This window comes from Psittacula echo (assembly GCF_963264785.1).
Source record: "Psittacula echo genome assembly, chromosome: 14".
NCBI classification, from domain to species: Eukaryota; Metazoa; Chordata; class Aves; order Psittaciformes; family Psittacidae; genus Psittacula; species Psittacula echo.
The window spans coordinates 3,409,042-3,425,570 of record NC_137750.1 but is presented as its reverse complement, the minus strand read 5'-3'; the positions used below and the strand labels follow the sequence as shown (position 1 = coordinate 3,425,570).

The window sequence follows — 16,529 nt, the reverse complement described above, 5'->3', positions numbered from 1 at the left end:
AAGTTAATTTCAGCCCATATCCCAACCCCCCAAAAAAGAAAACCTACCTTTGCTGTTTACCATAGTTTTCTGAATCTGCAGAGACATTTGAACTAAGAGAAGGGAAAAAAGCTTTCAGTCAAGAAACAATTGTTCTTGTTCAGAAGGATTTGTAATTACAATAACAATTGTAATTGTTCTTGTTCAGAAGAAGTATGTCCTTGGCTTACGGTAGGAACACAGCAGAAGCATGAGAAAAACCATTTTCTTGATCCTGAGCAAGCTGGCTGGTGGAGTTACAGGAGTGAGGTCTTTGCTAAGTGGCTCTATGAGGAAGTCCCAAGTACGGAAATGGTCTGATTTGTGCTGATTGTGTAAAGACTTGACATATTCCACTTACATTTCACTGATGAGAGATAGAGTAGTGGTAGAAGAAAAAGCTGCGGAGGGAGAAACAGCAGTTTGGGATAGAATTAAATGTTACATAGTGGTGTTGTAGCTGGCATAATGAGCAGTTTTCTGTATGAAGAGATGTGTGATAGAACCATGCAGCTATGCAGTATACAAAACTAGATCATTTTTCTAGCACTGTGCTATACAGGAGTGAGATCACTGATTCATATCAAACAGCCACGTTTGCTAGAGATAATGCAAGTGATCATACGGCTGAAACTGAGGGAGTTTGTGGTAGTGGGTTTATTTTAGCAGTAATATAATTAAGAAAAAATGTCCAAAAAAGAGAGTTATGAAATCTAGAGAAGTTTTCAGATGCTAATAACTATTTAGAGCTAGCCAGCTCATTAAGGACATATTTTGGCCAAACTTCAAATATTGAAGCTACGAGGAGGACCTTGTACTAGAAGGTACAAATTTCATCATGAACTTGAGTTCAACACCTCTGCAGGAACAAATTTGATGGCTAATTTGATGAGCTAATCAGTAATGCATCTACAACAAGTAGATGTTCTTGTCATCCTCTGGGCAAAGTAATGTAATCTTTAGTTATACATGGGCAATGTCTTTTGAAGAACTCCAGAGCCTGCTCTGCTTGAAGAAGTACCTATACAGCAAATGCCTTGAAAGTGTTGTAATCTTTATCTTATTTCTTCGCAGTTTATGAAAGTGACAAGGCTCTACAGAGTCTGTCCTGCTGTGCCGTACAAAATCCCTCTCAAAGCCCAGCCTGTCGCACCACTGCAGTTTCCTCACAGAATATCATGCACAACTTTTCTCCTTTCTTTTTTTCCCCCTCAGTTTATTCCTGTTCAATTTAAGACAACCTCCACCCTCCCCTCCCTAACGTGTCCGATGTCGAAACGCCGCTATCTAACCGCAGGAGCGGAATGGGGTTGCTGTGCAGCTGGCAGGAAGCACGTGTAGAAGTGCACATGAGGAGCAGAACCGGGAGCGTTTGCGCCACTTCCTGTGGTGGGAAACAAACAAGCGCCCCCGGCCCTCCCTCGCAGGCAGGTGATGGCGGCGGGGCGGGTCGGGTCCTCACGGCAGGGGCTGAGTCGCCGTCCCCGCCGTCCTGTCAGCCCAACGGGGGGCTGCTGAGGGCAGTGGCGGGAAGCGCGCGCGCAGCCGCCCGCCGGTGGCTCCGGTGCCTCAGCAGCTCCCCGGTTGTGCGGGCGGGCAGGAGCAGGCCCGGGCGGCTCGCCCGGCGCTCGAGGACCGCTGCTAGGCCGGTGAGGGCGGCAGGGCTGTGGGTAACCGGCTGTGGGGAGTACGCGGAGCCATTAAACCGCTTGCAGTGCGTCGCTCCCGCCCTGTGAAGCCGCTGAGGGACAGGTCGATGTCGCTCACCACAAGCGAGTGCTTTTCTTTTCCCGATAAGCTGGTTCATGTTGTGTGTGGGGATTGGTGAATTGTTGCTGTGAGCTGTGAATTTGTACATACCCTTTAAAAAAGAAAAGGTCGGTTGTCACCAGGAGCCCTCCTTTACAGCAGCTTTAAATGGGCTATGTGCAGAGAGCTTGCTTGGTTTCCTCAGGGCGTGTGGCCCAGGGGGGTATCTAGGGAACAGAAGTGCTGGTTCAAAGCACTGGTTCCTATTTGGGAAGTGAGGAGAGCTCTTCCAGAGCTGTTTGTGCCGCTCTTGGCTTTCTTGTTTTGGGCTCTCCTAAGCAACCCTGCTCTGTCTCTTCCCGTGGGTGGAGGTCCTGTAGTTCAGTGCATCTGTGTCCTCAATGTTTTGGGTTTTGCTTTGCTTGTTTTGTTTTCACTGAAATCTGACTTTAGTGTCTGAAATGGGGAACGTGTTTTCTTTGACACATTCCATCTGTCTCAATTCTGTATGTAGGTTATGTTGAAGAGCAGTGTTCCTTTTAACTGTCCCATACTTTCATCTGCTCACGTATCTGCTTACTTTCCCACTTTTACAGTTGTTTTGTAGAGCATTCATAGAGACTTCCCATGTGGACAGATTTTCTTTAACTGTTACGATAGGATTTGGTAGCCGAGTGATGAAGTTTGTATAAAAGCCAGTCTGCAATTGCTGCATCACCACGAGGGGAGTAATAGCGTGGTGCTTAGGTCATCACTTAGAGGGAGCTCGTCATTTAAATGATTAAGTTAGGTTGATATAAAGCAGCTTCTGGAAAAAATTATTGACTGCTCGATCCTGTATGGCAAGGAAGGGCTGGATGTACTAGAGTTCTGTCAAAGCATAATCCAGTGGACTCTGTGTACTCATGGGAGCTGTGTGTGCCAATGGTGCATTATTATTCTCAAGCACTACTCTTGGAATAACACTTTTACTTTCTGGTGGGTTATGTGGATATCATTGTGATGAGTATTCAACAGATCTGAAGGTGGACAGCATCCTTGTGGCAGCTTTGTAATAGGCTTTAGGGCAGTATTTTTGTATGTGTGCTGGAAGTAATTCCCAAATTATGAGAATGAGCTTCATTAAATCCTGTTGTATTGCTCTGAGAAAAAAATGTTACTGTCTGATTTTGCCCTTCAGCATCCGTATTGTCCATATGGCATACAGTTGGCCATATTGTCAGTGTGAAACAGGGAAAAAAGGCAACATTAGCCGTTGGCTCTGCCTTTCTGTGGGGTTTTGAATACTGACTTTAACTTTGAATGCTAAGTAGTTCATTAGTCTCTTCAAGAGTGTCCTGAGTAGTAGTAGACAAAGTTTACTTCCGTGATGATTGTTTTTGCTGGCAAAGCTGGCTATTGACTTTGGACTAACATGATGTTGATTTGTTCAGCACGTATACGTAGAGTTTTATAGCATCAGTAAGATACTGTGCAAGCCTGGAGTTCTCTTTTGATTAGATTTACAAATATCTGCCTAGAATTAATGTGGTTGTACATGGAAAAAGAACTGAATAAATTTAACAAAGAGCAATGAACAGAAGGCCTCCAGCCAAACAAGTAAGTTAAGTCTGAAAGGGAGATATGCATCACTTGGTGCTGTGATGATATTCTGCCTCAAGCAAGCAGGTGAAAGACAATAAAAACCAAACTGAGCTTTCGTTCACAAGGTTAATTCTTAGACTTGAGAATGAAAATAGTGTGCGATAGCATTCTGTAGAAAGGCTGTGAAGGCTTCACACTGTATCTGCCCTGCCAGAGGCTTCCAGGGAAATTTGCATGTTTCAGCAGGATTACAAAAGTTATTCCTAGTCCCTGTTTCTCATCCCAGAGGTCCTTCTTTCGGGAAGACCGTCTACTGTAGTAAGTGTCTGCAGGAGGTTTGCTAGAAATCACCATATACTGACAGTTATGTCTGGTGATGAATTAAATTAAGCACTTGTGTTTTGTCTGCAAAAAGCTTTTGCTGATCTAGCTAGATCATCACTGAATACCAGATTTTAACACTCCTACTCAAAATGGCTGTGGCGGCAAGTCTGCTCTTTATTTTATCTACTTGGTGTTTGTGAGAAGATTGTTATTTCTAGAGGATAAGTAACAGTAAAAGAGGAAAGGATCTCTTCTATAGGCACATTTAAGATATCTTTACATTTCTGGCAATGATCCTCAGATCCTGAATGAGAATTTGAATGTAACGAATGCTTTTCAATGAACTGCAAATTGCAGGAACATGTCAGCAGGTGAAAGGAGATTTTAGGTACCCAATTTGAGTAATCTAGCAGCTCCTAAACCCCAAGGATGGAATGTTTTAGATGTTCTGTATTCCCTTTGACTCATCTTGCCCTCTCCCAAAAACAAGGAAAAAGAAAGAAAAAGTTTTGATAAGACCCCGAAGACTGGAGTTACTGATGCATTTCTCTTGGAAGGAATTCTGACATCACTGTCTGAAAAGTGCTTCAGACAAATGTGTTCAAGAATTGCTATAAGAATACCATAGGTTGAAAAATACAGAATACTCTCTTAAACAACCTTCTTTAAAAACTGATGTAATTTTCACTTTTTCTGCTTCTTAACCTCTGATAAAAATTAATATTTTTTGTTTTAATTTTGAATATTTAAAATATTGAGTGAAAAATGTTTAAAAAATACACCTGTCAGGATTATGTCTAGTTTTTAGCCCTTTACAAACTTCTATTTGTGTACTCTGAGAAGTATCTGCCCCTTTGTGCATCCTACCCAGAAGTGTGTGGACACCAGCTGCAGATCAGGAAGCAGATAAATTCTTCTTGGTTTGTGGAAAGTCTGCTGAAATTTCAACTGAATTTCACTTATGAAACTGGTGTGGGATAATGCTTGGAGAATCATCAAGCAGTACAAAAACAATAGGAATGTACAGAGAAGGAAAAACATTTCAGGAATTGATTCCCTCTCCAGCCAGAAGGTTCTGACCTTTTCTCTGGCACAGGCCATACTCTGCAATGAACAGTTACAGAGCTTGAGGCTGTTTTTCTGCTGCATGCAGAAATCATGGAATCATGGAATAGTTAGGGTTGGAAAGGACCTTAAGATCATCCAGTTCCAACCCCCCTGCCATGGGCAGGGACACCTCACACTAAACCATGGCACCCAAGGCTTTGTCCAACCTGGCCTTGAACACTGCCAGGGATAGAGCATTCACAACTTCCCTGAGCAACCCATTCCAGTGCCTCACCACCCTAACAGTAAAGAATTTCTTCCTTATATCCAATTTAAACTTCCCCTGTTTAAGTTTGAACCCGTTACCCCTTGTCCTGTCACTACAGTCCCTGATGTATAGTCCATCCCCAGCATCCCTATAGCCACCCTTCAGATACTGGAAGGCTGCTATGAGGTCTCCACGCAGCCTTCTCTTTTCCAGGCTGAACAGCCCCAACTTTCTCAGCCTGTCCTCATACGGAAGGTGCTCCAGTCCCCTGATCATCCTCGTGGCCTCCTCTGGACTTGTTCCAACAGTTCCATGTCCTTTTTATGTTGAGGACACCAGAACTGCTGGATGCTAAGCAAAATGAGTGCAAATTCTGATGTATTGCTAGACAACCGCTGTGTGATAGTGACAGTCTGTGATGCCTAACTTGAGGAACTTGTTAACCCAGGAAATGAAAGCAGTTAAAGAATGTCCTCAGTGTGTAGAATCAGTCACTTATGCCCACTATTGAAACAGATAAAGCTTGAGAGGTGGTATCAGAAACCATAATCCTAGTGTAAACCAACAAATAGATTTCACACCTCTGAAAGAAGGAATTTATTACTTTTTGTCTGAATTAACACACACGGGTATGTGTGCTACATAAAATACAAGCCAAGACTTCAGATTCCTGGTGTTCTTCTCAATCTTGCACCATTTCGGTAAGAAAGTGTTAACGCCGAATAGCAACAATCAGCTCCTGTTGTATTAGAAAGAAAAACGTCTGTGTGGAAGCCTTGGTCATGATCTTTCATTATCAGCTTCTTGGTTCCTTCAGTTACCTTTCCAGATCTTATTTATATTGCCAATTAGAGGAGGTGTTGGGGATCAGGAATCATATGAAAGAGAAGTGAGGGAACCACATATGCTTTGCTCCAGTGCTCATCTCCCAGTAGATGGTGCCATTGTGAAATGCAGTTTATTCCGATACAAACAAACTTTCTGCAGGCTAGAGCTTCTGTTAATTCTAGAATTTCTAGACTTCTAAAACCCCCCTCAATGTTAATTTCTTTGATGTTCTTTATAAATATTCAAATCCAAGGATAAAATTCATTTTCATTCTTCTCTGGGGAGGCATAAAGACACACTTTTAAAATACAGGCAAATGATACAAATGTCCCACATTCCGGAGAAGACAATATAGCCTGAAAACATATGTAGTAAAAAGTCAGTTCATTCCTAGTTCACCAGGGATTTGGCTAGATTTGTGAAAGCAGCAGGGCTTACTGCAGTTCCATTATCTATGAGTATGCTGAAACAGGAAGTGATAATTAAGCAAAATATTTTGGGGATTGGGGAATTAGAAATCACAGCTGCTTTGCTATCCTTGATTTAGTTACTGGGAAGCTCATGTTGAGTTCAGTGTAGATGAACACAGAGCTCTGAATTTTTATCACTTTTTAAATGAAATGCGGAAAATCCCAAGCATTTGTAGATCCACCTCTATAGCCATTAACTGTTTCTAAAATCAGTGAACTTATACAAGAAGATATGTGTGGTCTCTATTCTCAGGATCAAGATTTGATGACCCCAGAAGGTCACATTAAATGTTTTGTCAGTAGATCAGCACAATAGAACTTGAAGGCAACACATGCAGAGACTTCGTCTTTTCTAAAGAAAGTGAAGCTCCCATCAGGAATGGGCATTTGAGATCAGGAGACAAAGTTTAGATTTGCTGGAATCAGTGTGTGCTCTGTGAGGAAGATGACAATCCTAGAGACTGGCTCTGTGCTGTGCTCTTTACTGTCCTGCCAGCCAGCTGGAGAGCAAAAGAAAACAAACAACTCAAGCATGCTGTGAACTCTCAGCTTCCTCCCCTGCCATAAGGGACTGGCTGGAAACACTGTATGTGCGAGGGAAAAAGCTGAAAATCTTATTCAGCATTTTCCCCTTCCTTACGAGAATAAGCCTTGCCTCTTGAATGTAGGCAAAGCTCTGTTCAGATGACAGAGCTGGTGGGTTTTAGGAAATGTCATATGTGAGCACGTAGTGGGGGACTCAGCTGGTAGGAACAGGATTATGAATACCCAGATGAGCACAGCTTTAATGTTCAAAAGTCTGATTCAAGGGACAGTAGATTAAATGTAATTATTCCCATAGGTCTCCAAGGGCATTGTGTCACATTGTAATGACTATTCTGTCTGCTTCAGAAAGTGTGTTGCATTTTTGAGGTCAATCCTACTTTTCCCACAGATATAAGGGATTTCTTTATACGCAGTATATCAGAATAACTTTGGTCTCGCATATTTCAGAAAAATTCCTGCAGTTGAATTTATTTCTTGGAATTTGGTTGATACCAGCTAGATTTTCTTCTCCAGGGCAACATTGAGGGCTTATCAAGAACATGCCAGTATAATTGGCCTGTGACATCTTATGGCACATACTTTCCTTGGAGTGACATCTCACAATAGCCTCAGGTTTTTGGCACCATTAAACCTTACTCCTGACCTAGTTCATCCTAAAAGCTGGCCTTTTCCCCTCAGTCTGGAACTAGCCTGGTTCTGTATTGGCTCACTCTGAAGGATACTGACCCACACTCACTTTCCCCTTCCCATGCAGTGGCTCAGAGGAGAACCTTTGTCTCCTGTGGGAAAGACTGGTGTGGCTTTGCTGAGCTTTGTGTGTCCTGCTGAATTCTTTTATGGGGGAGAGGGGAAGGGGGAAATCGCCTTCCTTCCTATTTTTTTCTTATCAATAGCAAAAGTTGGTCTACCTTTGTTCTCCACCTGCCCCGTGTCCTCCTTCTCTTTTCCTTTACCTGGCTCTGGAGACCATTGCTGGCAACCAGCCAGGCCATCAGTCTTTTGCTGGTGGTGTATTTCAAACAAACTGGATTAAGCAGAACAAATACTACTGCTAGTTAAACAGCTTACTTCTTGGTCATTAGTTACTATGACTATTGTGCTTCCTCCCTGCAAAACAGCTACATAGATGCTTGTTCATATCGCCTATACATTGTTAAACAGATGAGTGTTTCCCTTCTGTTTCCTTTTGCAAAACACCCTGCTTGTGTGTAATACAAGTGTTAAGATACACGTGCAACTTTAAACTATTTTTTTGGGGGAAAAAAATACAGTTTTCATTGACCTCAGAAGAAAAAAAAAAAGGGAGAAACACAGAAGCTTATGAGAACTGTAAGTCTCATTTATAGGCTTCTGTGAATGTATTTAGTATTGTTTTCAGCAGTGTTTTAACAAGCTTGGAAAATGCTGCTGTAAGTAAAGGAAAGCATTGAGTGTGTCTACAAAGGAAAGAAACTAAGGGATTAAGTGCTGAGCACTCAATTTTCAAGAGTAACTAAGTCCCTATTTAGGGAGTTGTGTGGACACACAACTTGAGAAGCACTTTTTGAAGGAGTATGATTTCAATTCACTCTATCAAGAGTATAAACTGAGTCAGTGTTAGGGCTTATGTGGAATGACTTTGATCTGACAGTGGACTGATAAACCTCAGTGAAAACTGAGGGCAGAATGCTGAAGTAGAATGTTTTGCAACTTTTCCTCCTCCTCTGATCGCATTTGCTTGATTTCTGCTTTCGATGTTCTGGATGTGGAATTAATCATCCCTGATATCAGGCTGGCTCTCATATTGCCCCATTGCAAAAGAATTAACACAGAAAAGGTCAGGAGATCTCTCAGGAATGCCTGCCAGCAGATTAAATTCTTGCTCCAGCGTATTCTCTATTTCAGATTGTGCCGCTGCTGCTGCAGATTTCTGCTGAGAAATAAAACTCCAGCCGGTTCTTTTCTTGTGTATGTTTTACACTGTTCTAACTACATCAGAGAAAAACTTGTGCAGTTCCATGTTTTTGATATATACTGGTCACATGAAAGTCTGCCTGTCAATATTCTAGTCTAATGTAACAGTAGCTGTGGTTTCTGATATAATACGAATTTATTGCGCACCTTATAGTAAAGCTGTTCTTTGCCATAGCAAAAATGAGAGACCTGGAAATGGAGGTAAAGAGGAAAAAGGAATAATTCTGTACATCTGTTCTCTGAAAGAGTTCTCTGTGTCAGGATGAAGGGAAATATTTACTCAAGGATCTGCTGAGGTTAAATAGCAAAGGTAATTTGTGTTTGTAAATGGTTAATCCTGACTTAAAAGTCCCCATATTGACAGGAACTGCAGGATAGATGTCATTGGAACTTCTTGTTTTTTTAATACACCTTAAGAAATTAAACAAAGCAAATGCATTTGGTGGCGCCCTCAGGAAAAGTCCAGTCACTTCCTGAACAGTAATCTGCCTGTGAGCAGCAGATAGATTCTCATTGTTTGCCATTTCCAGTTTCCAGTAATGGGAACGATTACTTGATCCAGCCAGTTTTTGAAGATCTGGGAAAACTTATGCATTTTAATGGCAAAATTGTATCAGTTTCCATAAAACAACCACAGAAAACCCCATAACCTGTTTTTGGTACCTGGAGGCATTACCTCTGATGATGAATATTGTTTTATTTTGGAATTAAGTGTGTGTGTTCTTCAGGAACGAGATGTATCTTGCTCTTCTGGTGATTTTTTTGCAGTGTAAGTTTGATAACTAAATATCTGGATGGGTACTTGTGTTTGTGGTTTATTGGGGGGTTTGGGGGGCTTTTTACTGTTTCCCATTACTGTCTCTCAATCTGTAAGCTTTGAAAATAACATCTCTCTTTTTTTTCCCCAGGTTCAGAACTTTACACTCAGGACAGAGGTGGGTCATGAGTTTTCCTCATACAAATTGTAAATAAGTAATTTAACTAATGGTTTAACTAAAGTTGTTGGTGTGTATCCATAGCAGAGTTGATCTGGATTTGCTGGTACTGTAGCTCAGTACAAAATTTGGCCATGTGAAAAGCTGAACAAGGTGTTACTGGGGATGTTCTTGGTGTAGTGTTTGAATGAGAGATGTGCTGCTCATACTTTAAAAATGTGTTCTGTGAAATTTTTCCTGGGGTAATTTGCTTTACTGAGAGAAGAGATGGAAGAGGATATTTAATTACTAGCATTTTGGTTTGGTCTTTAAAAAAACCCTCTCATGCCCACAAGCAAGGAGGTAGGATAAAATTACAGACTGTAAGTTAGGAGCACTCTCTCTTGCTCCTTTTTCTTGCAAAAGAAAAGGCTGTGTGCGAGCAGAGTGCAGAACTTGTGTTCTGAAAGGAATGCCTTTACTTTATACTTTATCATCTTGCTGACTTCCAGCATGCATATTCTGCATACTTCCTTTTTCCATCACTAGAGAGAAAAGCTGCTTCTTGTTGTCATGTAGTCTATTCACATGCAAAAAAGGTGTACTATTTTTGCATTGGTTTTATGCCCAAAACTCTCTCTAGCAAGGACAGTTTATAAATAGCTGGTACATGGCAAGGGACTCCTTTAGATGTGGGAGTTTTCCTGTTTTAGAAGCAAATTTCTAATACAAATCCTGACTGAAATGGGCATACCCAAAAGCTGTGGGTTCTTTCTCTATAGTTGTTGTTCTTGTTGTGTGAATAAAAATATTGATTGTACTAGGATTCTAATAATTATAAAAATAGAAGCTACAAATTTGTTATTATTGATGTGGTCTAAACACAGAAGCACTTTATATGTATTAATGCTATTTTAAACTTTATTTCATAAGGTGCTTATCCATGTTATTATTTTTTTAATTGGAATACTGTATTCAGTATATTTTTTTCGGGGACTAACATATCTAAATTCTAAATTAATTGAAAGCATTGCTTCTGGCTGTGACTCTGGGTTTGAATTAATCAGGGTATTGCTAAGGGCTCTTGAGAGTATGATTGCTGGACTTCCAACAGCATCAAGTTAGGCATGTACACGTTTGCTTGCAGCACTTGAGCCCAAATATCTTCTGTTGTGCTGTAGTTATTCTAAACTAGAGATTTAAGATTATCCCAAGCTTGTGAGCTACATTTAAAGTGAAATTTGCTGAATGACATACCCCTAACCTTATTTTCAAGGAAAAAATACTGAGATAATTCCAGGGATTTCTGCTAATTGGGGATGACTTGGCTTGTGGTTTAATACAGCTCTAAGCAGTTTGTTATTAAAATGCAGCAGTTTGAGATAGCAGTATTATGTTGGACTAATTGAAAATAAATATAGATCTTGTTTCTTTTTTTTATTTTCCATCAAGTTTTTACTTTCAACGCAGTTGAAATCAATGTTCAGCCGTCTGTCAAAGTCAAGAATGGAGCTCCTATGTCAATTATCTGCCATGCTGATATTAGCAAAAGTGCTGATTTCCAGCTGAAGCATAACTTTACAATTTTTAAGGATGGCAAGCTTGTGTTCATGACTGTATCAGACAAAGATGATGCTCGATATGAAGTACCTATGGCTAGATCTTCAGATACAGGGGAGTATGAATGTACTGTGGAAGCAGGTGGGAAGACAAAATCAAGTAACTCCTTACATGTCTGGGTAACAGGTGAGTGAATATTCCTTCAAACATGGCAGTTGTCTTAAGATACAAAAAGAGAACCTGAAAAGTAATGATAGTGCTAAATAGGCTATCTCGCAAAGTGGTTTTTATCCATAGACTTCATAGTACTTTACAAGACTTTAGTACTAAATCCTCATGGTAAGGCACAGAAATGAAATAATAATCCCAAGGCTACATGGCAGATCAGTGATAGTCAGGAATGCATGCTGTGCTCTCTGCCCTGAGCCTTGTTATTAAACTAGAGAAAGTGTTACGTGTGAAAGCTTGTGCCCACAGATCATGAACATGATGGGGGGTGGGTAGTTTGCTGGAAAAGCTGGAAATATATTGAGATGTATTGAGGTTCTCACCTTGTGACAGCCATTACCAAAGCTATTATCAACTGTGGACTGCTGTTGTAAATAATGTTATATCAGTCTTGTCCTTTCATCTTTTATGAAAACAGGGGCCAGGTCTGTCTATACTCTTCCCAGCCATGTGTTCTTGACTGCAAGTGACATTTTTCTGCTTGGAAAAGCAACGTAGAAAGAACTCGTTCAGCATTAGTTATACAGGATTGTGGAGGGCTTGTAACTTTTTTTTCAGAGGCCTGTACTTTTACATATAGGAACTGGGATGGCATTTAGTTTCTTTGCTTGCTCATTTCTTAGTAGCAATAAGAAACACTGAGGAAGTGGTCTTACCTTCAAAACACCAACTTTCATACTTCACTCATTGTATAGAGATTGTATTGCCCTCTTGAAGGGACATTTTGTTTTTCTGAAGGTGCCTTGGCATATACCCACATATCAAAGGAACTGTCTTCAAAAGCTCAGTTCTTGCAAATTATTTTCACCTCTTCATTAGCATAGATCACTACCAGAGTCATCAGACATAGTGTTTATTTCAGGATTGTGCAATGTTCTGTTTCGTTTTTCTTGTTTTCTGTTCTAAGGAATGACCAAGCCAATCCTCACTGCTGAGAAAAAAGAAGTTTTAGAAGGTGAAGTTGTGAAATTACGTTGTGAGCTGCCAGAAGAAGTTCCTCCTTTGTATTTCTATTTCCGAAAGATAAAGATGAATTCAACACCTAAAGAAAAATACGTGTTTGAAGCATACAAAAATTATTCTGAAGTGGAATTTTCTGTTGAAGAAGGAGATAATATTTTACAATTTGATTGCTTTGGTAAGAGACATGTACAACGTGAATTTGACAGCTCAGAACACAGCAACAAAACACTTGTTACAGTCAGGGGTAAGTTGCTTAGCTTTTCTTTTTACAATTCTTTGCTTGCTATAATTAAGAAGTTGAGTAATGGGTATTCTCTTGCAGAACCATTTATAAAGCCTACTCTGAGTGTCAAGCCCTCACGTAATATTACAGAAGGAGACAGAATACAGCTTGAATGCTCAACTGTGGTAGCCCGAATGCGTGACATCGAAATCATACTCCAGAAAAACAAAACAATACTGAACAGTGTACGAGATGAGAAAGTTTTGAAGCACTCTGCGGTAGCTACTTTAGAGGACAGTGGTGAATACCTGTGTAAGGTGGAGCAAGGGAGAGCATCTAAGTCCACCAAAGTGAATGTTGTTGTGTCAGGTAACACCTCTGTTCACTCAGTGGATTAACATTTAAGTTTAAATTCAGTAGAACTCAAGAACTGAAATAATTCTCTCAACCCATACAAAAAGTGGTTTCAAGTGATTGCTAAGTTTTTTTCCCTGAAAATATTATTATATTAAAATAATATGATTATTTTTTTTCCTAATTATAAACTTTCACTATGTCCTTCATTCTGTATACTTTGACATAGGTAGTCTTATTCTTTTAGGCTCAATTTGAATGAATAAATTATTTTTTCTATCTTGCAGAGTTATTCCCCAAGCCAACACTGGCTGCTTCTATGAATAAGCTGGATGAAAACAGAGAGTTAACTCTGAGCTGCAGCATTAGTGGCTTTCAGAAAGCCAACTTCTCTGTGCTGCGGAGGAATTCAAATGGAGATGTCTTGTTGGGAACTTCTAGAAACTTAACAATGAGAGTTAGTGTGAATGATACTGGATCCTACATCTGTAAAGCTGAAGTAAAAGGAATAGTTAAGGAGAGCAAACCTGTAAGGATAAATGTTTATGGTGAGTTGATACACAGGTTTAGAACCAATGGAATGGGGGGAAATCAAAACTGTAAGCTTATTTATAAACACATCAATTCACAGAATCAGTCTCTAATCCAAGAACTGGCAGGGTGTCTGTTTGTTCTGGAAGTATTAATTTCTGTGAGATGTGCTTGTCATCTGTAACTGTAGAGGATTTGGCCTATCATGATCTAATCAAGTCAGGCTTTTCCAGGGCCGGTCTTCCTTCTCTTCTCTTGATTCTGCTAGGCGCCAAATAAGCTGTCATTCATTACCATTTGCAGGAGCTGGGAATGTTCTGCAAACCTTTCACTCATCAGTTTGATCTGAAACTCTGTCAGTGTCTGCCTTGAATCCCTCCCCCTGGCCCTCCAGGTAGAAAGCCAAGAGAGCCAGAGGTCATCTGAGGAGTTCTACTCCAGAAAAGCCAAGTTTTTTGCTATCAATACAGCCCCCTCACCAGCACACTAATTACAAACAGCCTAGTTTCCTTCCCTCTCATGGAACAAGCACAGTTAGTTCTCAAGCCTAAAGGGGGTTTAATTCCCCCGTTGGGTTGTGATTTACTGTGCTGCAGAAGCAGAGGTCCCTGATTAGGTGCTGCAGGATCCATCTCAGGTAATACATGAACTGGTACTTACATGTATTTTTGCTCTACAGACTTACTTCTTGGGTCAGAGCTAGTTCTGGAATTTGGATGATCCACAGCTGTATCACTGATCCTTTTATCTTCCTTTACTTTCTCCTCTTATGCTATTTTATTCTGTTACATGTGTTCTATTATCTGTATTCTTGTTTTGTTCAAGTTACCCCCTGCTTCCATTCTAACAATGAAGAAGAGCTTCCCAATATAAGCTGTGTGTACAAACTAGCTAAATATTGTGTATTTATATGTTTTCTATAAAATAATGTTGTATCTTTCAGCTTTATGCAGTGTAATTTGCAACCATTTTTTCTGTTATTCCCCTTTTAGCACCAGTCTCCAAGCCAACTCTTTCTGTTGTCAGTGGTTTACCAGAGGTGGTGTTAGGGAAGCCTCTGCAGTTAATCTGTCGTTCAGCCAGGGGAACACCACCAATAACATTCAAATTCTACAAAGGAAATGTAGTTAAGGAAACAGTCATTAATGATACATATGCTATGTTCTTGGATGAAAATGTTGGACAAAATGACAAAAAGGGATATAAATGTGATGCTAGAAATAATCACTCCAGTGGTGTGAAAACCAGCAATATTCTAAATGTCACAGTAGTAGGTAAGTCTGTTTAATTCTTACTCTGTCTAATGCCATATTTTGAATTTTGAAACTGTAGCAGAAAATGATGGACTAAGCATAATGGATGTGAAATGTTTACATATTTTTGCTCACTTGAATTAAAAATAGTCGGAGTTTGGCATCTCTGACCATTTGTTGCTAGAGTAAAAACCTTGATAGTGGTCTGAATCAAGTTAACTACAACTGAGGTTATGTTAATGCTAAAAGCAGCTCTGACTTGAAATCTTACAGAAGCTGTTTTAGTAAAATTAATGATTCAGAATTTCAGAGCAGATGTTTTCCTCATGTTTGATTTTCATAGGACTGGATTAAATGTATACATAATGATATTAGAGGTAGTCTATGATTTCAGTCACTGAAATAACTGATGTAAATCCCTAAATGCCTCTGTTATTAGCTGCTGTTTTCAGAGGCACTGAGCATGTGTTTGACACCAGAAGCTGCAGTGGCAAAGTAGCTCTGAAAGTCGGTTTATTACTGTGCCTATTAGTAACTAGGAGTTACTATATGTGTGCAAGGTCTCTGATCTACAAATATGTGTGAAGTAGGAAGGGAAAATTCCTCTATGAGGGAAGTTGGTAGTTGAAGCTTTAAAAAGAAGATGGTAGTGAGGTTTCATGTGACAGTTAAAGCATATAACACAAGCATTAAAGCAACTATTTCTACAATACTGTATTTTATCATCAGTTATTTCTAATAGCGCTAATACTTGTTTCCTTTGTGCCTTCCTCTGTAGTGCCAATCAGGAATGCCAGCCTGGGCAGTGTTCCGTATGGAGAAGTGGAGGAAGGCAGTGAGACCGCTTTTCTCTGCTCTGTGAAAGAAGGATCTTGGCCAATCCACTTCAGGATTTTTAGAAAAGCTGATCGTGATGTGCTTGTATTTGAGCAAAGTGAACACGCTGACAGAGTCATGTGGCGCAAGGGCACGATGAGCAGGCAGGACACTGGGACATACTACTGCATGGCTTCTAATCGAGCTAATGTGGATGTGAAAAGCCATCCAATAACCATCAGTGGTAAGCTAACTTTTATGTTAAGCTGCATGCTATATCATCATAACGGTTGAGGTTGTGTTCTCTGGTACGTTACTAAGTGTAACTCCGTTACTTTTGTTCCACCATTGTCAGAAGTTAAACAGAGAGATCTGTTTATAAACAGAGGTTGCCTAACTTGCATAGGAAAGTTTAAAGGAAGCTCAAAGAAGACAGATGCAAGCTGAAAGCAACCCGTTGTACTGAGGTTTCAGTCACAAAGGAGTGGCTCACTAGTGAGCTTTGCATGCAAATCTCTGTAAAGTTCTTCCCCAGTGTTTAAGAAGTCCAATTTGTAGGAAAATGAAAGGTCAGGAACTGCAGAAGTTGGCCATGATGGCCTGTCACTGTACATTCTCTCTTCAACATGTCTTTTTTATTTGCAGTCATCTTAGCATCTTGGCAGAAAGGAGTCATTGTTGCGTTTGTCCTAATACCCATCGCAGGAGCCGTGGCTCTCGCTTTATGGTGGTTTTTGTGTAAGAAGAAAAAGGGTAATGAATGGTTCCCTTCTATTTGTGACAAATGTATTACAGCTAAACTTGCATTTGTTTCAGGAGCAAAGGCTGTGGGGTGAGGCTTTAGAGATGACTAAATACAGTTTTCACTTAACTTAGAATCTGTTTCAAAGTGCCAGGTGG

General features: G+C 40.3%; 1 protein-coding gene across 3 annotated transcripts in view; it reads left to right on the top strand.

Annotated features, from left to right (window-relative positions):
- Positions 1-16,529, top strand: part of PECAM1 (platelet and endothelial cell adhesion molecule 1) — a 37,882-nt gene that overhangs the window by 804 nt on the left and 20,549 nt on the right. For all 3 annotated transcript variants that reach the window (XR_013957993.1, XM_080629225.1, XM_080629224.1), the window contains exons 2-9: positions 9,696-9,722; positions 11,154-11,447; positions 12,397-12,696; positions 12,775-13,044; positions 13,317-13,577; positions 14,553-14,834; positions 15,592-15,873; positions 16,275-16,382. Coding sequence is in view for 2 of the 3 variants with exons in the window: in XM_080629225.1 (XP_080485351.1) it covers positions 11,219-11,447; positions 12,397-12,696; positions 12,775-13,044; positions 13,317-13,577; positions 14,553-14,834; positions 15,592-15,873; positions 16,275-16,382 (1,732 nt within the window). In the remaining variant the exon portion in view is untranslated. The remainder of the gene's footprint in view (positions 1-9,695; positions 9,723-11,153; positions 11,448-12,396; positions 12,697-12,774; positions 13,045-13,316; positions 13,578-14,552; positions 14,835-15,591; positions 15,874-16,274; positions 16,383-16,529) is intronic.